The 18167-nt window shown below is 59.7% G+C and overlaps 3 protein-coding genes across 8 annotated transcripts; 2 read left to right on the top strand and 1 right to left on the bottom strand.

The window, feature by feature from the left end:
* The first annotated feature begins 1151 nt into the window (after window positions 1-1151).
* B3GAT3 (beta-1,3-glucuronyltransferase 3) lies at window positions 1152-5833 on the top strand. Of its 2 annotated transcripts, none has more exons than XM_045063536.1 (6): window positions 1152-1435; window positions 2592-2730; window positions 4134-4494; window positions 4665-4955; window positions 5328-5420; window positions 5623-5833. In XM_045063536.1, exons 1-6 carry the CDS (start codon window positions 1354-1356, stop codon window positions 5647-5649), a joined length of 993 nt encoding a protein of 330 aa, XP_044919471.1. In that variant the 5' UTR covers window positions 1152-1353; the 3' UTR covers window positions 5650-5833. The 2 variants fall into 2 exon arrangements, with proteins under 2 accessions (XP_044919471.1, XP_044919462.1); XM_045063527.1 differs by having other exon boundaries at window positions 1153-1435; window positions 2556-2730.
* Window positions 5834-5981: 148 nt separating this feature from the next.
* ROM1 (retinal outer segment membrane protein 1) lies at window positions 5982-8342 on the bottom strand. Its single transcript, XM_004770297.3, has 3 exons — window positions 7284-8342; window positions 6636-6882; window positions 5982-6515 (listed from the first exon to the last, which is right to left on the bottom strand). The coding sequence occupies exons 1-3, from the start codon at window positions 7871-7873 to the stop codon at window positions 6297-6299; spliced, it is 1056 nt and encodes a 351-aa protein (XP_004770354.1). The 5' UTR covers window positions 7874-8342; the 3' UTR covers window positions 5982-6296.
* Window positions 8343-8546: 204 nt separating this feature from the next.
* Window positions 8547-18074, top strand: EML3 (EMAP like 3). Of its 5 annotated transcripts, none has more exons than XM_004770294.3 (22): window positions 8547-8718; window positions 9537-9708; window positions 9786-10043; window positions 10138-10251; window positions 11368-11435; window positions 11593-11716; window positions 11941-12111; window positions 12288-12357; window positions 12446-12556; window positions 12809-12904; window positions 13305-13460; window positions 13622-13763; window positions 14212-14363; window positions 14445-14570; window positions 14658-14789; window positions 15247-15314; window positions 16067-16155; window positions 16228-16325; window positions 16462-16549; window positions 17037-17135; window positions 17417-17547; window positions 17636-18074. In XM_004770294.3, exons 1-22 carry the CDS (start codon window positions 8697-8699, stop codon window positions 17837-17839), a joined length of 2691 nt encoding a protein of 896 aa, XP_004770351.1. In that variant the 5' UTR covers window positions 8547-8696; the 3' UTR covers window positions 17840-18074. The 5 variants fall into 5 exon arrangements, with proteins under 5 accessions (XP_004770351.1, XP_004770350.1, XP_004770353.1 ...); XM_004770293.3 differs by having other exon boundaries at window positions 9783-10043; XM_045063468.1 differs by lacking the exon at window positions 8547-8718 and adding an exon at window positions 10376-10478 and having other exon boundaries at window positions 9567-9708.
* The last annotated feature ends 93 nt before the right edge of the window (window positions 18075-18167 follow it).

The following is an 18167-nucleotide window of genomic DNA, read 5'->3' as shown; positions in this document are numbered from 1 at the left end:
AACCACAGATCCTTAGAAGCCTGAGGTTCTGACATTTTCATCTAACATCAGCATAAGCCTCATCAGTATTTTCTTTTCCTTTTTTTTTTTTTTTTAAGATTATTTATTTATTTATTTGACAGAGAGAGATCACAAGTAGGCAAAGAGGCAGGCAGAGAGAGGAGAGGAGGAAGCAGGCTCCCTGCTGAGCAGAGAGCCTGATGCGGGACTCAATCCCAGGACCCTGAGATCATGACCTGAGCCGAAGGCAGCGGCTTAACCCACTGAGCCACCCAGGCGCCCTCATCAGTATTTTCATAGAGGAGTCCAGCAAGCTCATCAGATTTTAGCAGGCATAGTTAATAGTGGTGACCAGAGCCAATGGGGTCCTTGAATAGAAACAGCTTTATAGTCATGGTCTCATGCAAAAGGCTGCTTTTCCTTAGCATCCCTTTTTAATAAAAACTCTCCATTGTTTCAGTGACAAGAAATAAATTTCTCCATTTTGGAGACTACCAGTTTTGGAGATTTATTGTACCAGAAACAAGAAGGTTGTGGGTTTTTTTGTGTGTTTTTTTTTTTAGGGAAAATGACTGCTCAGGAAGGCTCATGCTTATGAGTAGTTAAGGGATGTGTTCATGCAATTCTCAGTTCAAATATTGCCAGTTTCCCGGGAGGTAGTGCATGCCTTGGCACCCCGCTCCTAACCCCCACCCCCCATACACCGCGACCCCTATTGTCAACCATGTAGGGAACGTGCATTAGAGGGAGCTAGAGATTCCAGATGGGATATAGAAAACTGCTTAGTGACAATTCGTAGTTTTTGTCAACCTTGGTTACTTGTCCGTAAAATGGGGACAATGCCACCTATCTCAGCATTGGAGTGAGATGCAATGCGTGAGAGACACCCAGAGCACAGGCCTGACACGTGAAGTCCTACACTTCGTTCATTCGTGTAACAAGCATTTATAGAACTGTTACTGGGTTCTGTGTCTGGTAAGGGAATGAATGGAAATCAGGAGGAAATCCGCGCGCAGGGACTGGAGTTCAAGGGGACTGGAGTTCAGAGTCGCTCCCACTGCCCGCCACGCGAGCTTGCCACGCCGGATGTGACGTCACCCACTCCCGTGGTTCCCAGAACCAGGCTGTGGGACCGGAAATTAACCCGAGGGGCGGGGTGCAGACTGACCGGAAGTGGGCCAGGGAGGGCGCCGCGGGCCCCAGCTCGCGGGAGCCGGTGTAGGGAAGCGTGGGGAAGGCGGGACACGGGGCGGGGCCGCTGCAGGGGCGGGGTCTGCAGGCTGGCGGGTGGGGGGCGGGGACCCCCTCGTCCCCCCGGACCCCGCCTGCCCCGGCGCGGGTGGCGGCACCGCCATGAAGCTGAAGCTGAAGAACGTGTTTCTCGCCTACTTCCTGGTGTCGATCGCCGGCCTCCTCTACGCGCTGGTGCAGCTCGGTGAGCGGGGCGGGGCGGGGGGGCGGCGGGCTCGCCGGAGAGCGCCCGCCGCCGTGGATCCCGCCCTAGGGATGAACCCCCGCGCAGACACCCTTCAGCCGGCTCGGCCCTCCGATGGCCCTCTGCGGCCGCCAGCGCACTCCCCTCTAGGATGCGCCGCGGCTTCCCTCCGCACCTCGGATGGAATGCAGACTCCTTCCCAGAGTCCGCAGGGCCCCGCATGATCCTGTGGCCGTCAGCCTTTCCAACCCCTTCCCTTCCCACTCGCTCGCTCTGCTCCGGCCCCACTGGCTGCATGACAGTTTCTCGAAAAGCCCACGCTCATTGCTCTCTCAAGCTCTTAACCTGTTCTTGCGGGCTGCGGTGCTTTTCTCCCTGCTCTTCCCTGGCCGCCGCTTTCTCATCCTTCAGGTCTCAGCTCAAATGTCACCGCCTCAGAGAGGCTTTCCCTGACCAGTTTAGCTAGCGTAACTCTTCTTTTTCCGCATTCTCTTTTATTCTCTGCTTTTTTGTGTGTTTCCTTCTTGGCTCTTATCACAATTCGGAATGATTTTACGAATTTGTTTCTTTGGTCAGTGTCTGCTTCCTCCCCTAAACTGAAAGCTCCATGAAGGCAGGGACCATGTCTGCCCTGTTCCCTGCTGCATCCCCAGCACCTAAGGCTGCCTCCCACGAGGAGCATTCAATAAATATTTATCCAATAACGGAATCGATTAATTTTATGAGTCTCTGGTCACACAGCCAAGGGAACAGATGGAATGTTGCCTCTTACATAGAGAAACAGGGCTTAGGGCGTGATCCTCAGGTATTTAAAAGACTGCCCTGGTTCAGGAGATCTAGTTGTTCTTTATGGCTCCAGAAGGTAACCTTAGGATCAGCAGGTAGAAGGGATGGATGGAGGCTGCTGATCAGTTCAGTATCCGAATGAAAGCTGAAACAGATGGAATTGATTGCAGTTGGAGGGGGCTGCTGATGGAGGCCATGAGGTGTGGGAGAGGCTGTCGGGGAAGTTGTCAGGACACTCCAGCCCTGCCTAGGAGTTGAATGAGAAGGTTATGCCCCTTTGGGATGCTCAACATGCTGTGGTTCTCTGCCCCCCTTTCCTGCTTCCTGGGACCAGGTCAGCCATGTGACTGCCTCCCTCCCCTTCGCGCAGCGGCTGAGCAGCTTCGGCAGAAGGATCTGAGGATTTCCCAGCTGCAAGCCGATCTCCGCCGCCCACCCCCTGCCCCTGCCCAGCCCCCTGAACCTGAAGCCCTGCCTACTATCTATGTTGTTACCCCCACCTACGCCAGGTAACGGGCTCTGGTGTACCCAGGAGGCCTGCGTGGGCCGGGAGGTTGGGGTTGATGATGACTTTAGAGAGGAGCTGGGCCAGGGGATGTTCCTCAAACTGGGGCCTGCCAAATTACAGGGTAAATGAACCACATCTCTCCTCAAAGATCTGTGGGAAAAGGGTTGTTTTTCCAGTAAAAGAGACAGGGGTATGCTATGAAATAGAAGACACAGTTCCTAACAAATTTGAAGAAAGAACAAGAAAGTTTCAAAGAAATGTAGAGCTTGCCTCTGAGTTCGCTTTCTCTCTCTCGGGGATCCTTTGGTGAGAAAGTTGGAGGATCCCTGACTAAATTGAAGTAGGAAAGGGCTTGGCCTGACAGTCAAACTAGAATCTAGAAATAGTTGCACCAGCTGTGATTTACAGCATGTTTACTTTCTACCAGACACTGTGCTAAGTAAGAGCTTTACTTTTTTTTTTTTTAAATTAAAATGTAGCTTTCTCCTTGTACAAACCAACTGGGAAACATGGTTTTGGATCTATAGCTAAAGAGCCTGCTGACACCTGCCTGGAATCAGGTGGCTGACCCGTGTAGGCACAGGCAGCTCTAGACCCTGTCCTCTTCCATACACACAGCATCAACCCTGGGGCAGAGCAGTCTTCAGGATAAAGAAGCCTGGCCACACCTTCCCAGTTTCTTGTCTAAACTTAGGAAAACCCTCCCGTGGAGAGGAATGAGGCAAAGAGCTCCTCTAAATCTCTCTACTTAGAAACCCAGGCAGAGGACCTGGCCCTTCTGGTATTTTATTTTATTATTTTTTAAAAAAGATTTATTTATTTATTTGACAGATCGTAAGTAGGCAGAGAGGCAGGCAGAGAGAGAGGGGGAGAGTCCGATGTGGGGCTCAATCCCAGGACCCCGAGATCCTGGCCTGAGTCAAAAGCAGAGGCTTAACCCACTAAGCCACCCAGGCGCCCCCCTCTTGATATTTTAGAAAGTCATTATAATTGAACCTTTAAGACAGCACGGTGGTAAAGTACCGTTATTCTCATTTTCCTAGCCAAGGAGACTGAGGCTTGGGGAGATCTGACCCATTTCCCCCAGTGTCTCACCTACTCACTTACAGAGCTGGCGTTCAAACCCAGATCTGATTCCAAAGCCTGTGACCTTAACCTGTAGTCTCCCACAGCCAGAGCCTTGGGGTTGGGGGGGGGTTCCAGACATGGGCTGCAGGAACAGGGCAGGGGAGCTCGGTGTGAAACTGATAGGCGAGAAAGAGAATTTGGGTATTGGCTCGGGAAAGACCATGGGGGATACCGGAATGGGCCCGGGAGAAGTTATGTGTATTGGCCGGCAGGCGGGAGCAGATGGTACTGAGCCCTACCCCCCCACCACCCCGCCTTGCCTCTTTCCCCCTGCAGGCTGGTGCAGAAAGCCGAGCTGGTGCGTCTGTCCCAGACACTGAGCCTGGTGCCCCGGCTGCACTGGCTGCTGGTGGAGGATGCTGAGGGCCCCACCCCACTGGTCTCCGGGCTGCTGGCTGGCTCGGGCCTCCTCTTCACACACCTGGCGGTCCTCACCCCCAAGGCCCAGCGGCTCAGGGAGGGCGAACCCGGGTGGGTTCGGCCCCGTGGGGTAGAGCAACGGAACAGGGCCCTGGACTGGCTCCGGAGTGGAGGGGGCGCTGTGGGGGGAGAGAAGGACCCCCCTCCAGCCGGCACGAGGGGAGTCGTGTACTTTGCAGATGATGACAACACCTATAGCCGGGAACTCTTCGAGGAGGTAAGCCCCTCCCCACCCCTCTAGGGTGGGGTTGGGGAAAGAGGCAGGTGGGGCCAGCCTCACCTGTTGCCTTGGTGACCGGTGTGAGGAGGGGGAAGCAGTGGGGCCGCGTGACCCCCGTGGCCCTGGGCCACCCCCCTGTCTGTTTCTTTTCTCCTGACCTCTCTTAGATGCGCTGGACCCGTGGTGTCTCAGTGTGGCCTGTGGGCCTGGTGGGCGGCCTGCGATTCGAGGGCCCTCGGGTACAGGATGGCCGGGTCGTGGGCTTCCACACAGCGTGGGAGCCCAACAGGCCCTTCCCAGTGGATATGGCAGGATTTGCTGTCGCCCTGCCCTTGCTGTTGGCTAAGCCCAGTGCCCAGTTTGATGCCACCGCTCCCCGGGGCCACCTGGAGAGCAGTCTCCTGAGCCACCTCGTGGATCCCAAGGACCTGGAGCCACGGGCAGCCAATTGCACTCGGGTAAGGAGCTGGAGATGGGCCGAAATCCGGCTCTGGGATATGGAGGGGTGATGGGGGAAGCGGAGCAAGGCCTCGTGGAGGACGCTCAGAGGATGGGCTTTTGGACCAGGAGGGACCCTCTAGAGCCCGGATTCAACTCTGCTTACTCTGCTGCAGGGGAAGCTGGGAGCCAGGTCGGCAAGGGGTCTCCTGCCACGCTGTCTCCTGGGCATCCACATAGCATGGGGGTGGCGGGGGGAGGGGGGGCTGCCCTTCACACTTCACAGCGGACGCTGTGTGTGTAGAGGGGGTGAGAGAATGCGTTCCATGCTGAGGGCCCCAGAGGCCTCATGCCAGCCGGGCCCAGCCCTAACCGAAGCGCGCCCGGGACAGGTTCTGGTGTGGCACACACGGACAGAGAAACCCAAGATGAAGCAGGAAGAGCAGCTCCAGCGGCAGGGCCGAGGCTCAGACCCAGCTGTGGAGGTGTGACGGCAATCCCCACCCTGACCACTGCCTCTCGTTCAGGCACGAACCTGGGGGACTGGGCCCCTGGCCTGCCCAGGATGCAGTTTTCCAAATCCTGACCCCCTCAGAGCCGGGGGCGGCCCCCTCTGCCCCCTCAGCCCCAGGGCGTGGCCCAGCTGCTTCTCCCCTCCCCCAGCCTGCCATGTGGCACTGCCCACAGGCTGGGGACAAGCGGCCCTTGTGTTGAGTCGGGTCAGCCCTGTCTGGGGCGGAGCAGCAGGACAGACGCTCAGGAGGGAGGGCTGCTGAGCAACTGGGTAACTTATTGGGGCTGGGCATGCGTTGGGGGGCTGGAGGAGCTGGGCCGGACCCTCCCCACCTGAGCATGCTGACCCCCCTCCTACCTCCAGAATAAAAGATCTCAAGCTGGAGGGGCCTCTGGTTTCCTTCGTTGCGCATGTCTGGTTCTTGCATTTGACCCTCACCAGAGTCCAAAAACCTGGGCGTCCTGGCTTCTCTGTCAGACAGAAATCAGCTCTCCCAGGGCCCCCCACCCCCTTGAAGAGGAAGGTCAGTGGCTTCCATCCAAAAGCTTTATTGAATCTGTGTGCAAGGAGCAGTCTCTGGTCATTCCCGCGTCTCCTTCCCCACACCCTGGGCGCCTTCTGTTCCCTGGGTGGCTCTTAGCCACAGGGGCTAGGGCCTGGACACCTAGTTTTCTCGCCAATGCCCCTCCACCCCATCCAGCTCTGTGACTGACATTCGCTCCTCCTCTAATCCCAGGAACCACCACCACCACCATCATGTGGAGGCTCAGTAAGGAGTTGTGAGGTTTTCAGTCCTGTCCGTCCCTCCCCATGCCCCCTCCCAGTCTCCACCCCAAGCTTCAGGCCACTAGGCCTCAGGGAGACCCTCCTCAGGGGGTGCCTCTTCTGGTGGGGCCTCCTCAGGTGTGGGCCTGTGAGCCACCCCTCCCTGTCGCCATGCCGTTTTCAGCATGTCCTTCAGCCCGCTAGGGAAGAGATAGCCCTGGGTGTCTCCCTCCGCGTCAATGACTCCTTCAAGCCCCTCCAGGGCCGTCTGCAGGTACCGCAGGCCCAGGAGCACCAGGATCTGTGGGGAAGGCAAGGGGAGAGACGTCCGTGTGGGTCAAGTGCTCCCGGGGCCAGCGCTGGAGGCAGCGAGTGTTCCCCTGAGGAGGGGAGGGAGCCCTTGGACACTTGGCTGACTCACCTGCAGCAGGAAGGTGACAGCCAGCCCGCCGCCCAGCACACTCGCCAAGTCCTGCAGGTGCCCCAGCAGCACCCCGTGGCATCCTTGGGCCCAGAGGTTTAGGTTGGGCTGACGGGGATCGAAGAGAGGGTGGGCGTGGGGCTCCGAGAGCCGGCTTTGCAGGCAAGGTCTGGGCGAGTGGGGGTTGCAGCAGGAGAAAGGGACACCGTCGATCAGATACAGGCCTTCCACGTTGCTCTGGATCCGGCTGCAAGGGGAGGGGCAGGGGTGTTAGGATGGCTGGAAATAGAGGCCAGGGGAGAAACTGCAGGGCACAGGAGCTGAGAATTGAAACAACACGAGAGACCTTTCCTGACTGGTTTACCACCGCGTGCAGTGTGAGGCATGCACAATTCATTCATCTTTACAGTAAGTCTGTAAGGTGGGTCCTATGATCTCCAAACTACAGAGGAGGAAACGGGCCCAGAGCAGTTTGGTAATGTGCCCTGGGTCACACACCTAATAAATGGCAGATCTGTAACCAATTCTCTCAGTCCCTTCGCTCTATTTATTGCCTGTGGGGTGAGGTGGGTTTTCAGGGCGGAGGAGGTGAGGGAGGGGAAGGAGGCTAGGAGGAGGGGCGGGGGAGGGGAGAAACCAAACACTCACTCCACCACCTCCTGGTCGTTGGGATCCAAGTAACGGCTGCTGACCCACTGGATGCCAAACCAGTCTTTGTACCCGTGGCGCCCGCAGCAGTGGTGCCTCAGCTGGAGTTCATCCAACAGCCGTTTGGCATGACAGTGTCCGGGCACCTCTGTGTCTTTGTAGTGAGCCAAGGCAGTCCCCAGGCCATCCTCCAGCCCAGCGTACAGACTCCCAGGTAAAGCCAGGGCCAGTCCCAGGGCTAGGATCAGAAGACCCCCGCCGCCCGCAGTGCCAAGCACCAGCAGGGGGCCCAGAACCTTTCGCCAGGGAGGGTACTGAGCCGCGTCCAGGCTGGCCCTGCTGGCTCCCGCACCCACCAGTCCTGTGCCCAGAGCCCCCAAACCGGCAGCCAGGGCCACCTGGGGCAGGGCAGCAAAGGGGCAGGAGGGAGCCAAGAAAGTGCGGAGGAGCCACAGCTGGGCCAGGAGGTGCCCGCTATATAGGAGGGCGAGGCCACCGGCCAGCGCCAGCAGCCAGGAGAGGAGCCAGAGCCCCTGTGCCAGACGGATGCGGGGCTGGAGGGGCAGCACCAGGGGCAACACCGGCGCCATCTCCCATCTCTGCCCAAGGAAAAGCAGAGCGGTCGGGGACGAAGGTTGGCAGGGACAGGATGCTGAGTCAGCCTAGCCCGGCTTGAGCTGGGCTAATGCCACCCTGACCCCAATACCCTGGGAATCCGCCCACCCCCCAGCCTTAATAACCCGCTGCCCCCGCTCCTGCCAGTCCCAAGTGGAGATGCCTTGGCCTAGCCCCTTAGGGAAAGCCCCGCCCCCGGGCTAAGGGCCCAGTTCGTGACCCCGCCCCTGCCCCTCGCGGAAGTGGGGAGGGGCGGGTCGGCTCTGGCCCTAGGGGCTAGGGGCTGGGGCGCGGAGACAAGGACCCCAGGGAGTCCGGGGGCGGGGATCCCGGAAGGGCCTGGAGGGCGGAGACCCGGAGGGGGCCCGGGGGTCAGCGAGTTGGCCCTGCCCGGGTCCCGAGCGGCGAGGCCCGGACAGGGAGGGGTTACCAGGCGGCCCGGCCTCCCCCCTCCACCTCGTCCCGCCCCCCCTCCCGCGCTTCCTGGCGGCTCCGCGTCCGGCGCCTGTTTGTGCCGCGGCGCTGGGGCCCGGGACGGCCCCGCCACCCCACCCCCGGGAGCCGAGAACGGCCCCGGGAGAGTCCGAGGCCCCGGCGGGCCCCGGAGCCTGCTGCCCCCGCCCCACAGCGCCCCCTCCAGGCCCTTTCCCCTCGCCCGACAGCGCCCCCGGGGGGTGGCACGGCACCCGCGCGCGCGCGCGCGCCCCGGGGTGCTTCCCCTTCCCCTCTCCCTGGCCATGGCCCCGGCGGCTTAGAAGCCTCCTCCGCCGCCGCCGCTCGGAGCAAGCCGGGGGCCGGATGGACGGGGCCGGGGGGCCCGGTGAGTACGGGGCGGGGCGGGCGGCGTGCCCCTTCCCGGAGCGCCGGCCGGTCGGCCGCTGCCAGAGCCCCACGGCTGTCTGGTGGCGTCCCCGCGTGCTTCTCGGCCTCAGGGGCTCTGAGCATCCTCCACTGGTCCTCAGGTCGCTCTCCCTAGTTATTTGGATCTCCTGCTGTCATTTCCAACTTCTTCAACGCCATCCACTCCCCGTGTTACTCTGGGCCCCTGGGTGTTTCTCTGTCCCCTGCCTTATTCTGGGCCTCTTCTCCTGGTTTTGTGGGTCGTTTTACTTCTGACCCGTTACCCTGGGACCTTCTCTATGACTGCGTCTCCGCTGATACCCTCTCCGGTCATTCTCGATCTCTTCTCCTGGTCGTCTGAGCCCTCAGACGACTGTACTCTCGTGTCCCCCTCTCCTTTCGCGCCCCTCCTCAGTTTCTCTCTCTTCCCTGGAGACTGGCGTCCGCTCTGGGGTGGGCCGTCATCCTTCACCCGCTCTGCGCCTCACTCTGTGGTTCCCACGTTCCTGGGCAGTACTCCATATTTCCCCCCTGGTACTCCACGGTACTCCCTGTCTTTGCGGAGGCTGAGACAGCAGCAGGAAGGGAGCGCTGCCAGACTCCTCGCCCGCCCTGGCCAGAAGGAGGCCCTTGATCCTCTACCACCCCTCTCCTCCCCTCTGGGCCACCCTCCAAGCCTGGGGCTGCTTGAAGGGGGTAGTCCTATTGGACGAATGCAAAGTTGGGGGTAGACAGCATCCGCTCAACCCTTTCTCCCCGTGGTGGGTACATTCTGAGTGCCTCTTGCCCTTTTCCCAGGTGAGGGCCCTGCTCAGGAGGCCCTGCAGTCCTTGAGCCGGCGGCTTCAGGTGCAAGAGAAGGAGATGGAGCTGGTTAAGGCAGCCCTGGCCGAGGCCCTCCGCCTGCTGCGGCTGCACGCGCCCCCCAACCCCCTGCAGGACCCTGGCACACCCGCTCCAACCCGAGATAGGTATGCCTGTTGTCACACACCCTCTTCCTTCCAGGGATCTCTAGGGGCATCAGGTTGATTCACTGTCTCCCCAGCAGCCCTGCCGCGCCCCCAGGACTGCCCCCCACGTGCGGCCCCTCCTTGGTGAGCCGGGGCACCCAGACCGAGACCGAGGTGGAGACGGAGCCATCCCCGGGCCCCCCTAGCCTGAGCAATGGGCCCCCAGCCCCCCAGGGGGGCAGTGAAGAGCCTGGTGGGACCCAGTCGGAAGGAGGGGGCAGCAGCAGCAGTGGTGCTGGTTCCCCTGGCCCCCCGGGGATCCTCAGGCTTGTGCAGTCCCCGCAGCGCGCTGACACGTAAGTGTCCTGCGGCAGAAGCCAGGAGGGCTGGGAGGACTGGGGAGCACGAGCAGAGGGAATGATCCTGACCTGCTCACTATGCTCCTACCAGGCCACGGAGAAATTCTTCCTCCTCCTCATCCCCCTCAGAGCGGCCTCGGCAGAAACTCTCCCGGAAGGCAGCTTCCTCGGCTAACCTGTTGCTGCGGTCAGGGAGCACGGAGAGGTGGGCCAGCCTGCCCCGCCCCCCGCCCCTCTCTACCCCACCCACCCCAGGCTCAGGCTCTTGATTTTCCACATCCCTCACCTCAATTCCCTGGGTGGGGTGGGGGGACCTCATTGCCCAACAGGAAGAAAGGAACAAGTGCTCCTGGGGCACCTGCTGTGTACCCGGCCCTGTGCTAAACCCTCGACCTTCTCCACCTCATTCAGTTCCCACGACATCCTTGGGGGGTAGGTGGTCTCTTGCTGTTCATTGGCCAGGTGAGGAAGCAGGCTCAGAGAGGGTAAGTCATTTGCCTGGGGTCACACAGCTAGAGCTTGGATTCAAACCCTACTCTTCCTGACTCCGGCTCTACTGTATCACCGCAAACCTTCCAAGATTCTAAGAGTTACTGAAAGCTGTCCTGATTTTCACAGATGATTGTTTTCGGAGTTTCAGCCCTACCCCTCAGCTCCACCTGCCTCCACCCCCTCCCCCAATCTACCAGGCTTTATTTCTAACCAACTGAGCCACCCAAGCGTCCTAACAGGCTTTATTTCTAGAGAGCAAGGGGAAATCCTAGTGGCTGAGTATAATTGTCTCAGAGTACCTACAGGGCTCAGGCCCCCTGAGTGTTTATTCGAGCCCTGTTCTTGGTCTCCTTTATTCTCTCAAGAAACATTACTGCTTTATGATCTAGTGAGAGCTGTTTGGGGAATTCACCTGTTACTTTCCTCTGGTGAGAGAAGGACTTTCTGGCTCATATCCCAGACCCTGAAAGGCAGGGCTGGTGTACCTTTCTGGATTCACTTTGGTCCCATTTTACAGATGGAGAAATGAAAAGGTCAACCAGAAGCCTGGTGGTCTAGAGGAGAGGGCCCCCCCTTGCCATGCCGCACTGTCTCTCACAGGCTTTAGGGCTTTGTGCCATGTGCTCTGCCCCTTTAGCCTAAATCTTCTCATCTCTTATGTAGTGATGAAAGTCCCCATCTCCTGGGGGCCCTGAATGCTCCGAATGCAGACTAACGGCCGGCAGACCTTGTTGGGTATCTAGAGGAACCTCCCTTCTTGTGTCCTGCCCTTTCCCACTTAGGTCTTGGAACCTGACCCCATCCCTCTGCTTTTCTCTCTTCCCAACAGCCGTGGGGGGAAAGAACCTCTCTCCAGCCCTGGGGGTCCTGGGTCTCGGAGGAGCAACTATAATTTGGGTATGTACAGAGGAGTCTGGAAGAGCTGGGATGACAGATTTGGGGTTTGGGCTACAGCCCCAGGAGCTATTGTGGGGGACCTGTGAGGTGTGGTGGGTAGAGTTTTCTTGAAAGGGAGGCTGCAGGGTGGTGGTTGACACCCCCCTTCTCTCTGTAGAAGGCATCTCAGTGAAAATGTTCCTTCGCGGCCGCCCCATTACCATGTACATCCCGTCTGGCATCCGCAGCCTTGAGGAGCTGCCCAGCGGCCCACCCCCGGAGACCCTCAGCCTTGACTGGGTGTATCCTGCCCCCTCCAGTCCCACGGGAGCCACCTTTCCCATCTTGGGGACCCCCCAGCTTCTCGATGGTTTCTCCCCGGGTCCGTGGGATCAGGAAGCCCTCTGACTCCTCCCCTACCATCCTTTGCTGATGGTGCTGCCAGCCAGAAGCTCTTTTGTTGCCCCCTCTCTACCTCATTCTGCCCTTGGTCTGACCCTTTCCTTGACTGTGATCCCTACTCCAGTTATGGGTACAGGGGTCGTGACTCCCGCTCTAATCTGTTTGTGCTGCGCTCTGGGGAGGTGGTCTACTTCATTGCCTGTGTGGTGGTGCTGTACCGGCCCGAGGGAGGCCCAGGGGGCCCTGGAGGTGGCGGCCAGAGACATTACCGGGGCCACACGGACTGCGTTCGATGGTGAGGGGCCCAGGGCCTGGGAGTGGGCAGCTCTAGGCATGGGGGCGGTGGCCTTGGCAGGAACGGGGTCTGGGTGAGTGTGGAGGAGCAGGAGGGCTCTCCAAGCACGGAGGACGTGTCCTGGGGGGTCTTGAGAGACCGACCCCCTTCCCTAGAGCGTCTCCTCCCCCACTTAGCCTGGCCGTCCACCCGGATGGTGTCCGTGTAGCTTCAGGACAGACAGCTGGAGTGGATAAAGATGGCAAGGTAAGGCCAAAGTCCAATACCAGGCAGACGGGATGAAATTCCAGCCTGGCTTTCCTTCGAGTCCCTGACCCCTTTCTGACGCCCCCAGCCCCTGCAGCCGGTGGTTCACGTCTGGGACTCAGAGACCCTGCTGAAGCTGCAGGAGATTGGACTGGGGGCCTTCGAGCGGGGCGTGGGAGCCTTGGCTTTCTCAGTGGCGGTGAGCCAGCCCCAAAGCCTCTAGATCCCCGGCTTCCTTGCCCAGGCACCTCCTTGAACTTCACCAGTGACGCCTCCAAAGTTCTGGCCTTCTGGAACCCCACCCCCAACCCCAAGCCGATTTTCCTGAGAAAGGGACAGGTGTCCATTCCTCCTGCCTGTTCCAGCCTTGATGGCAGCCCTTGCCTAATGACTGGGAGCCCACACCCCTCTAGGCCTCACTCGGCCTCACCGATGTGTCCCCCATTCTCAGGATCAGGGTGCTTTTCTTTGTGTCGTGGATGATTCCAATGAACACATGCTGTCAGTGTGGGACTGCAGCCGAGGCACGAAGCTGGCTGAGATTAAGGTGAGGAGGGAGTCCAGGTGGCCTGGCATGGCCGTGAGGTTAGGGAGCTGAGAGCCGGGGAGTACAGAGCGAACTCCAGACTTCCCTGTACCTTGACGTCATTTCTGGCTGGGTCACCTGGAGTGAAGCCTCTTAGCCTCTCCGAGGCTGTGAAAGGGAACTATGGAAGTTTCTGGTCTCCGGAGAGATCCATTGCGTGTCAGGCATTAGGGTGGTCCCGGCATCGTGAGTGACTGGGAGGGGGGGCGCTCTTAGGGGACCAGGGCCTGGGTCCGGAAGGAAGGCTTGTCTTGGGGTTTCCGAGCTTCCGCAGACCAGCTGTCAGGATGCAAACTGAAAAGTGGAGTAAAGTGAGGGTGCTCAGGGCTTGGGACGGCTGAATCTGGTGTCTTCCCTTCAGAGTACCAATGACTCGGTTTTGGCCGTTGGCTTCAGCCCTCGTGACAGCAGTTGCATTGTCACCAGCGGGAAATCCCACGTCCACTTCTGGAACTGGAGTGGAGGAACAGGGGTTCCTGGGAACGGGACCCTCACCCGGAAACAGGGTGTCTTTGGGGTGAGGCGTGGATGGGTGCAGGGTGGTGTGGGAGGACAGAATGGAGGTGGAGGTATTGGGCTGAGTACTGTAGACCCTGGTCCCCCCAAATGGCAATGGTCCGTGACTTCCGGTCTCCGCCCTTCCCTCTGACCCCTGCTCTCTGCTCGCCTCTCCCCCAGAAATACAAGAAACCCAAGTTTATCCCCTGCTTTGTGTTCCTCCCGGATGGAGACATTCTCACTGGGGATTCAGAGGGGAACATTCTCACCTGGGGGCGGAGCCTCTCAGATTCCAGAACCCCAGGCAGGGGTGGGGCCAAAGGTATGCGGTTGAGGGTGGTGGCTTCTGGGGAGTCTAGTACCCCAGAGGGTCTGTGGGAATAGAGAAGAGGATGTTCTTTTTTTTTTTCTTTTTACCATGACAGTTGATGGTTGTCTAGGGGCCCTCTAGGAGGGCTGTCTAGCAGGGTAGGGACATCATGGCAAAGGGGCAGAGCTGGGGCTTTGGGAATCTGCCAGATTCTGGGTTCACATTCCAGTTTTGCCTCTGGTTGTTTGGCCTTTAGGAAGTTACCTCACATCTTTGGTCCTCAGTTGTCCAGTTTGTAAACTGGGGAAAATAGTAGCCGAGGATCAGAGACCGTGTTCAGCCGGTACTCAACAGCTGGGAGTTATTACTCCGTTTGGGACAGCCAGGGCTGCTCCAGTGGCCCACTTCCTGGCACCCCGATTGCCAAGATGTTTTTGCCAACTCATGTTTTTGCCCACAGAGACCTACGGGATTGTGGCCCAGGCCCACGCTCACGAAGGTTCCATCTTTGCCCTGTGTCTCCGGCGGGACGGGACTGTGCTGAGTGGCGGCGGACGGGACCGCCGGCTGGTCCAGTGGGGGCCGGGATTGGTGGCCCTCCAGGAGGCGGAGGTGAGGGCTAGGCTGGTGTCAGGGGAGGGAGGAGGAAGAGGAATGGCCAGTGGGTCCCTGACTTTTGCCGCCATCCCGCAGATTCCTGAACACTTTGGGGCTGTGCGGGCCATTGCGGAGGGGCTGGGCTCTGAGCTGCTGGTGGGAACCACGAAGAATGCATTGCTGAGGGGAGATCTGGCCCAGGGCTTCTCTCCTGTAATCCAGGTTGGTCCCCCACCCCCAGGGGTCCAGGGAGGAGGTGGGAAGAGCTACTGAGGCGGGGCAGAGGTTACAGGCTGTGCTCTGCTGCAGGGCCACACGGATGAGCTCTGGGGGCTCTGCACGCATCCCTTCCAGAACCGCTTCCTCACCTGTGGCCACGACCGGCAGCTCTGCCTGTGGGATGGGGAGGGCCATGCACTGGCCTGGAGCATTGACCTCAAGGTAGAGCCCTGTGTCCCTGGCTCCCCAATGCCACACCCACCATGGCTTCTGTGGCCACCACTCTTTCCCTAACATCCTCTTCCCTTCTCTCTGGAGGCAGCCAGTTTGTACTGGTATGGCCAAATGGGCTACTTAAAATCTGCTGTGCAGATGCCTCCAGTGCCCCCTGAACACTGCCCCCCTGCCCCTGAGCCCCCCGACCTCCCCCTCGCTCCAGCAACAAATGGTTAATTCTCCAGCACAGCTTCCCAGCTCAGTTCTGGTTGTTAAATATTTTGAGTATCACCTCATTTGAGCTCCAGGGACACCCTGCCTCCACCCCAGGTCTACTGTCCCTCTCCTCCCCGTCTCATCCTTGGGAGGAGAAGGCTTTGGTGTTACCAACATGACGAGGTGTCCATTCGGGAACCTTCCCTAGAAAGGCATCTTCTTAAATTCACCTTTTCCCCGCTCCCAGGAGACTGGTCTCTGTGCTGACTTCCACCCCAGTGGGGCAGTTGTGGCTGTAGGACTGAACACAGGGAGGTGAGAGGAGCCAGGATTCCTGGGAGGGGCAAGCAGGAGGTATGGGAAGGCTTCCCCGGTAATGGGGTGTGTGCGGGGGGGGGGGGGGGGGGGGGGTTGGGCGGGGGGGGGAGGAGTGTGGCTCCTTCCTGCTCAGGGGCCCCAACTGCACCTCTCCCTCCTCAGTGCTTTTCTCTGCAGCCCAGGCCTCCCCTGCTCTCCTGTGGCAACTGTCATCACACTCAACCACTCTCCCCTCCAAACCTGGGAGTGGAGGAGGTGGCAGCTTAGGATAGAGAAGCAGTGGGGGTGGGAAGGGTTTGGGAGAGACTAACAAAGGGAAGTGCCAGGCTTGCGACTCCATTAGGTCCTCCTTTCTTAGAGGCATCAGAAGCTTCTCAGCCTTTCTCTCTCCTCGGCCCCTTCCCGTTTCCTAGCATACGAATTGAGTGTTGGGGGTGCCTGAGGGGTTCCGTTGTTAAGCATCCAACTCTTTGATTTCGGCTCAGGTCATGATCTCATCAGGGTCATGAGATCGAGAGCCGTGTGTGGGCTCTGTGCTACGCATGGAGCCTGCTTAAGGTTCCCTTTCTGCCTCTCCCTCTGCCCCTTCCCCCACTCTCCCTCTCTTAAAAAAACAAAACAAAAAATCTGGTGGTGACTTGTCCACATCACAGCCTTTCTGTTGGTGTATCTGAGACTCTCCAACTTGCCAACCCCCACCTTGACCAGGACAGGTAACCTCACACGGGCTTTCCACCCCTCCCTTCCAGGTGGCTGGTTTTGGACACAGAGACCCGAGAGATTGTGTCGGACATCACTGATGGCAATGAGCAGCTCTCAGTGGTCCGGTATAGCCCAGGTGGGAGCCACCCCCTACCCCAGACCTAGACCTATCCCTGGCCCTTCCCTCTCTGAGTGAGTGTCTTTGTAGATGGGTTGTACCTGGCCATCGGTTCCCATGACAACATGATCTACATCTATAGTGTTTCCAGTGATGGGGCCAAGTCCAGCCGCTTTGGCCGCTGTGTGGTGAGGAGGCTGGGCTGGAGGGTGGGGGGGCATTGCCAGAGCAGGTAAACTCCCTGAAGGGGGTCTCGTGCACTAAGGGGCATGTGAGGAAGGGAAACAGTATCTACATTTTTAGTCTCTTGACCCTTTCTCCTAGGGTCACTCCAGCTTCATCACTCACCTTGACTGGTCCAAGGATGGGAGTTTCATCATGTCCAATTCTGGGGACTATGAGATCCTTTACTGTGAGTGGAAGGAAGGGAGAGCATGGGGAATGGGTAACCTGGTGGGTTTCATTTGTTTGGCAGGGGGTGCTCCTGGTTGGGAGGGGTTGAAGGAGAATAGGTAGAGAGGCTGTGGCTTAGAGAGGGGGAGATGGGTTGGAATTGTACAGAGGAGAAACACTATGATTTGGGATTCCTCCCTCCCCCAGTTTTACACATCTTTCCCCATGAGGACTTGAAAAATGTACTAGGAAGAGGTTGTTTTGGACAAGTTTGTCAGGGCAGGTGTGGAGGGACTGACTTATCTAGGGAGGAGGAACTGATGAGAAGCTGTCAGGAGAACTTGAGCCAAGAATTCAGGAAGCACATGGGGCTAGGTTTTGGCTTGGGCTGAGGGCTGCTACCACGGTGACCAGATCACACGCAGGTCTTTCCAGCCTGCCTGTCTCCGTGTCTTCCCCACTGAGGGCTGGGTTAGAGCTGAGCTGGGTGGGCTCCCTCTGTCCAGGGGATGTGGTTGGAGGCTGCAAGCTGCTGAGGAATCGCTACGACAGCCGAGACCGGGAGTGGGCCACTTACACCTGCGTGCTGGGCTTCCACGTCTATGGTGAGCAGGGCCTTGGAACCTTTAGGGAGGGGTGGGGGGGTCGGGGGCAAGGTGGAGCCCGGCCTGGGCTCGGAATGCGGGGCATGCGTCGAGGGGTGGGCGTCGAGAAACTGGCAGATCCAGCCCGGGAGGCCCCTCAGGCCCTGGGCTGTCGGGACTGGGAAGGATTGCCTGGAACGCGGCCAGTGGGTGGCCGAGGCTGCCTGAGCGCCGGGAACGGTGCGGCCCGGGGCGTGGGTGGCCAAGGGGAGAGGCCTCACTGAGGCGGGCCGCCGTCCTAGGCGTGTGGCCAGACGGCTCGGATGGCACCGACATCAACTCCCTGTGTCGCTCCCACAACGAGCGCGTGGTGGCCGTGGCCGACGACTTCTGCAAAGTGCACCTGTTCCAGTACCCGTGCGCGCGCGCCAAGGTGAGGCCTCCTGGGGCCTCTGGGGTCGGGCGGGCCGGATAGGCCCGGGGCTCCGGGGCCACCGCAACTCGTCTTCCCTCTCGCCCAGGCGCCAAGCCTCGTGTACGGCGGCCACGGCAGCCACGTGACCAGCGTCCGGTTCACGCACGACGACTCGCACCTCATCTCGCTGGGGGGCAAGGACGCCAGCATCTTCCAATGGCGAGTGCTGGGCGCTGGAGGCGCGGGGCCGGCGCCCGCCACGCCCTCTCGAACGCCCTCCCTGTCCCCCGCCTCCTCTCTCGACGTCTGACCGCTGCGGGAGGGGACCCACCGGCCCTGCGGCGCGGCTCCGCCCCACCCGAAACCCCTAGGACCAGGGGCCGACCTTTCCTGGACTTCGAGACATTCCCGATTGCGCGTTTCCCTGGAGGGGGCGAATGGCACCCCCGCACACACTGTAGAGACCCGCTGGCTGAGCCGGGCAGCCCCAGCCTGGGCCCTGACTCCCGCCGCCTGCTGAGGGGCAATAAACCAAAAGCAAAGTCGCCTCCCAGTCCTTTTGTGGGGCTCGGCTGGGTGCCTCCGGGGCCCTGTGGGGGTGGCGATGAAGAAAAAGAGGAGTTTGGAAAGGGTAGGGG

The sequence above is a fragment of the Mustela putorius genome, unplaced genomic scaffold (genome assembly GCF_011764305.1).
Source record: "Mustela putorius furo isolate JIRA1106 unplaced genomic scaffold, ASM1176430v1.1 tig00000127_pilon_pilon_pilon, whole genome shotgun sequence".
Taxonomy (NCBI): Eukaryota; Metazoa; Chordata; class Mammalia; order Carnivora; family Mustelidae; genus Mustela; species Mustela putorius.
This window is presented reverse-complemented; position numbering and strand designations above follow the sequence as displayed.

Coding starts and splice junctions, on each gene's coding strand:
- B3GAT3 (XM_045063527.1), top strand. CDS start 1,354: ATGAAGCTGAAGCTGAAGAACGTGTTTCTCGCCTACTTCCTGGTGTCG. Junction 2,731..4,133: donor GTTACCCCCACCTACGCCAG/GTAACGGGCTCT, acceptor TTCCCCCTGCAG/GCTGGTGCAGAAAGCCGAGC. Junction 4,495..4,664: donor GCCGGGAACTCTTCGAGGAG/GTAAGCCCCTCC, acceptor GACCTCTCTTAG/ATGCGCTGGACCCGTGGTGT.
- ROM1 (XM_004770297.3), bottom strand. CDS start 7,873: ATGGCGCCGGTGTTGCCCCTGGTGCTGCCCCTCCAGCCCCGCATCCGT. Junction 6,883..7,283: donor AACGACCAGGAGGTGGTGGA/GTGAGTGTTTGG, acceptor CTCCCCTTGCAG/CCGGATCCAGAGCAACGTGG. Junction 6,516..6,635: donor CTGTCACCTTCCTGCTGCAG/GTGAGTCAGCCA, acceptor CCTTCCCCACAG/ATCCTGGTGCTCCTGGGCCT.
- EML3 (XM_004770293.3), top strand. CDS start 8,697: ATGGACGGGGCCGGGGGGCCCG. Junction 11,436..11,592: donor GAGGAGCAACTATAATTTGG/GTATGTACAGAG, acceptor TTCTCTCTGTAG/AAGGCATCTCAGTGAAAATG. Junction 14,571..14,657: donor GCTTCTCTCCTGTAATCCAG/GTTGGTCCCCCA, acceptor GCTCTGCTGCAG/GGCCACACGGATGAGCTCTG.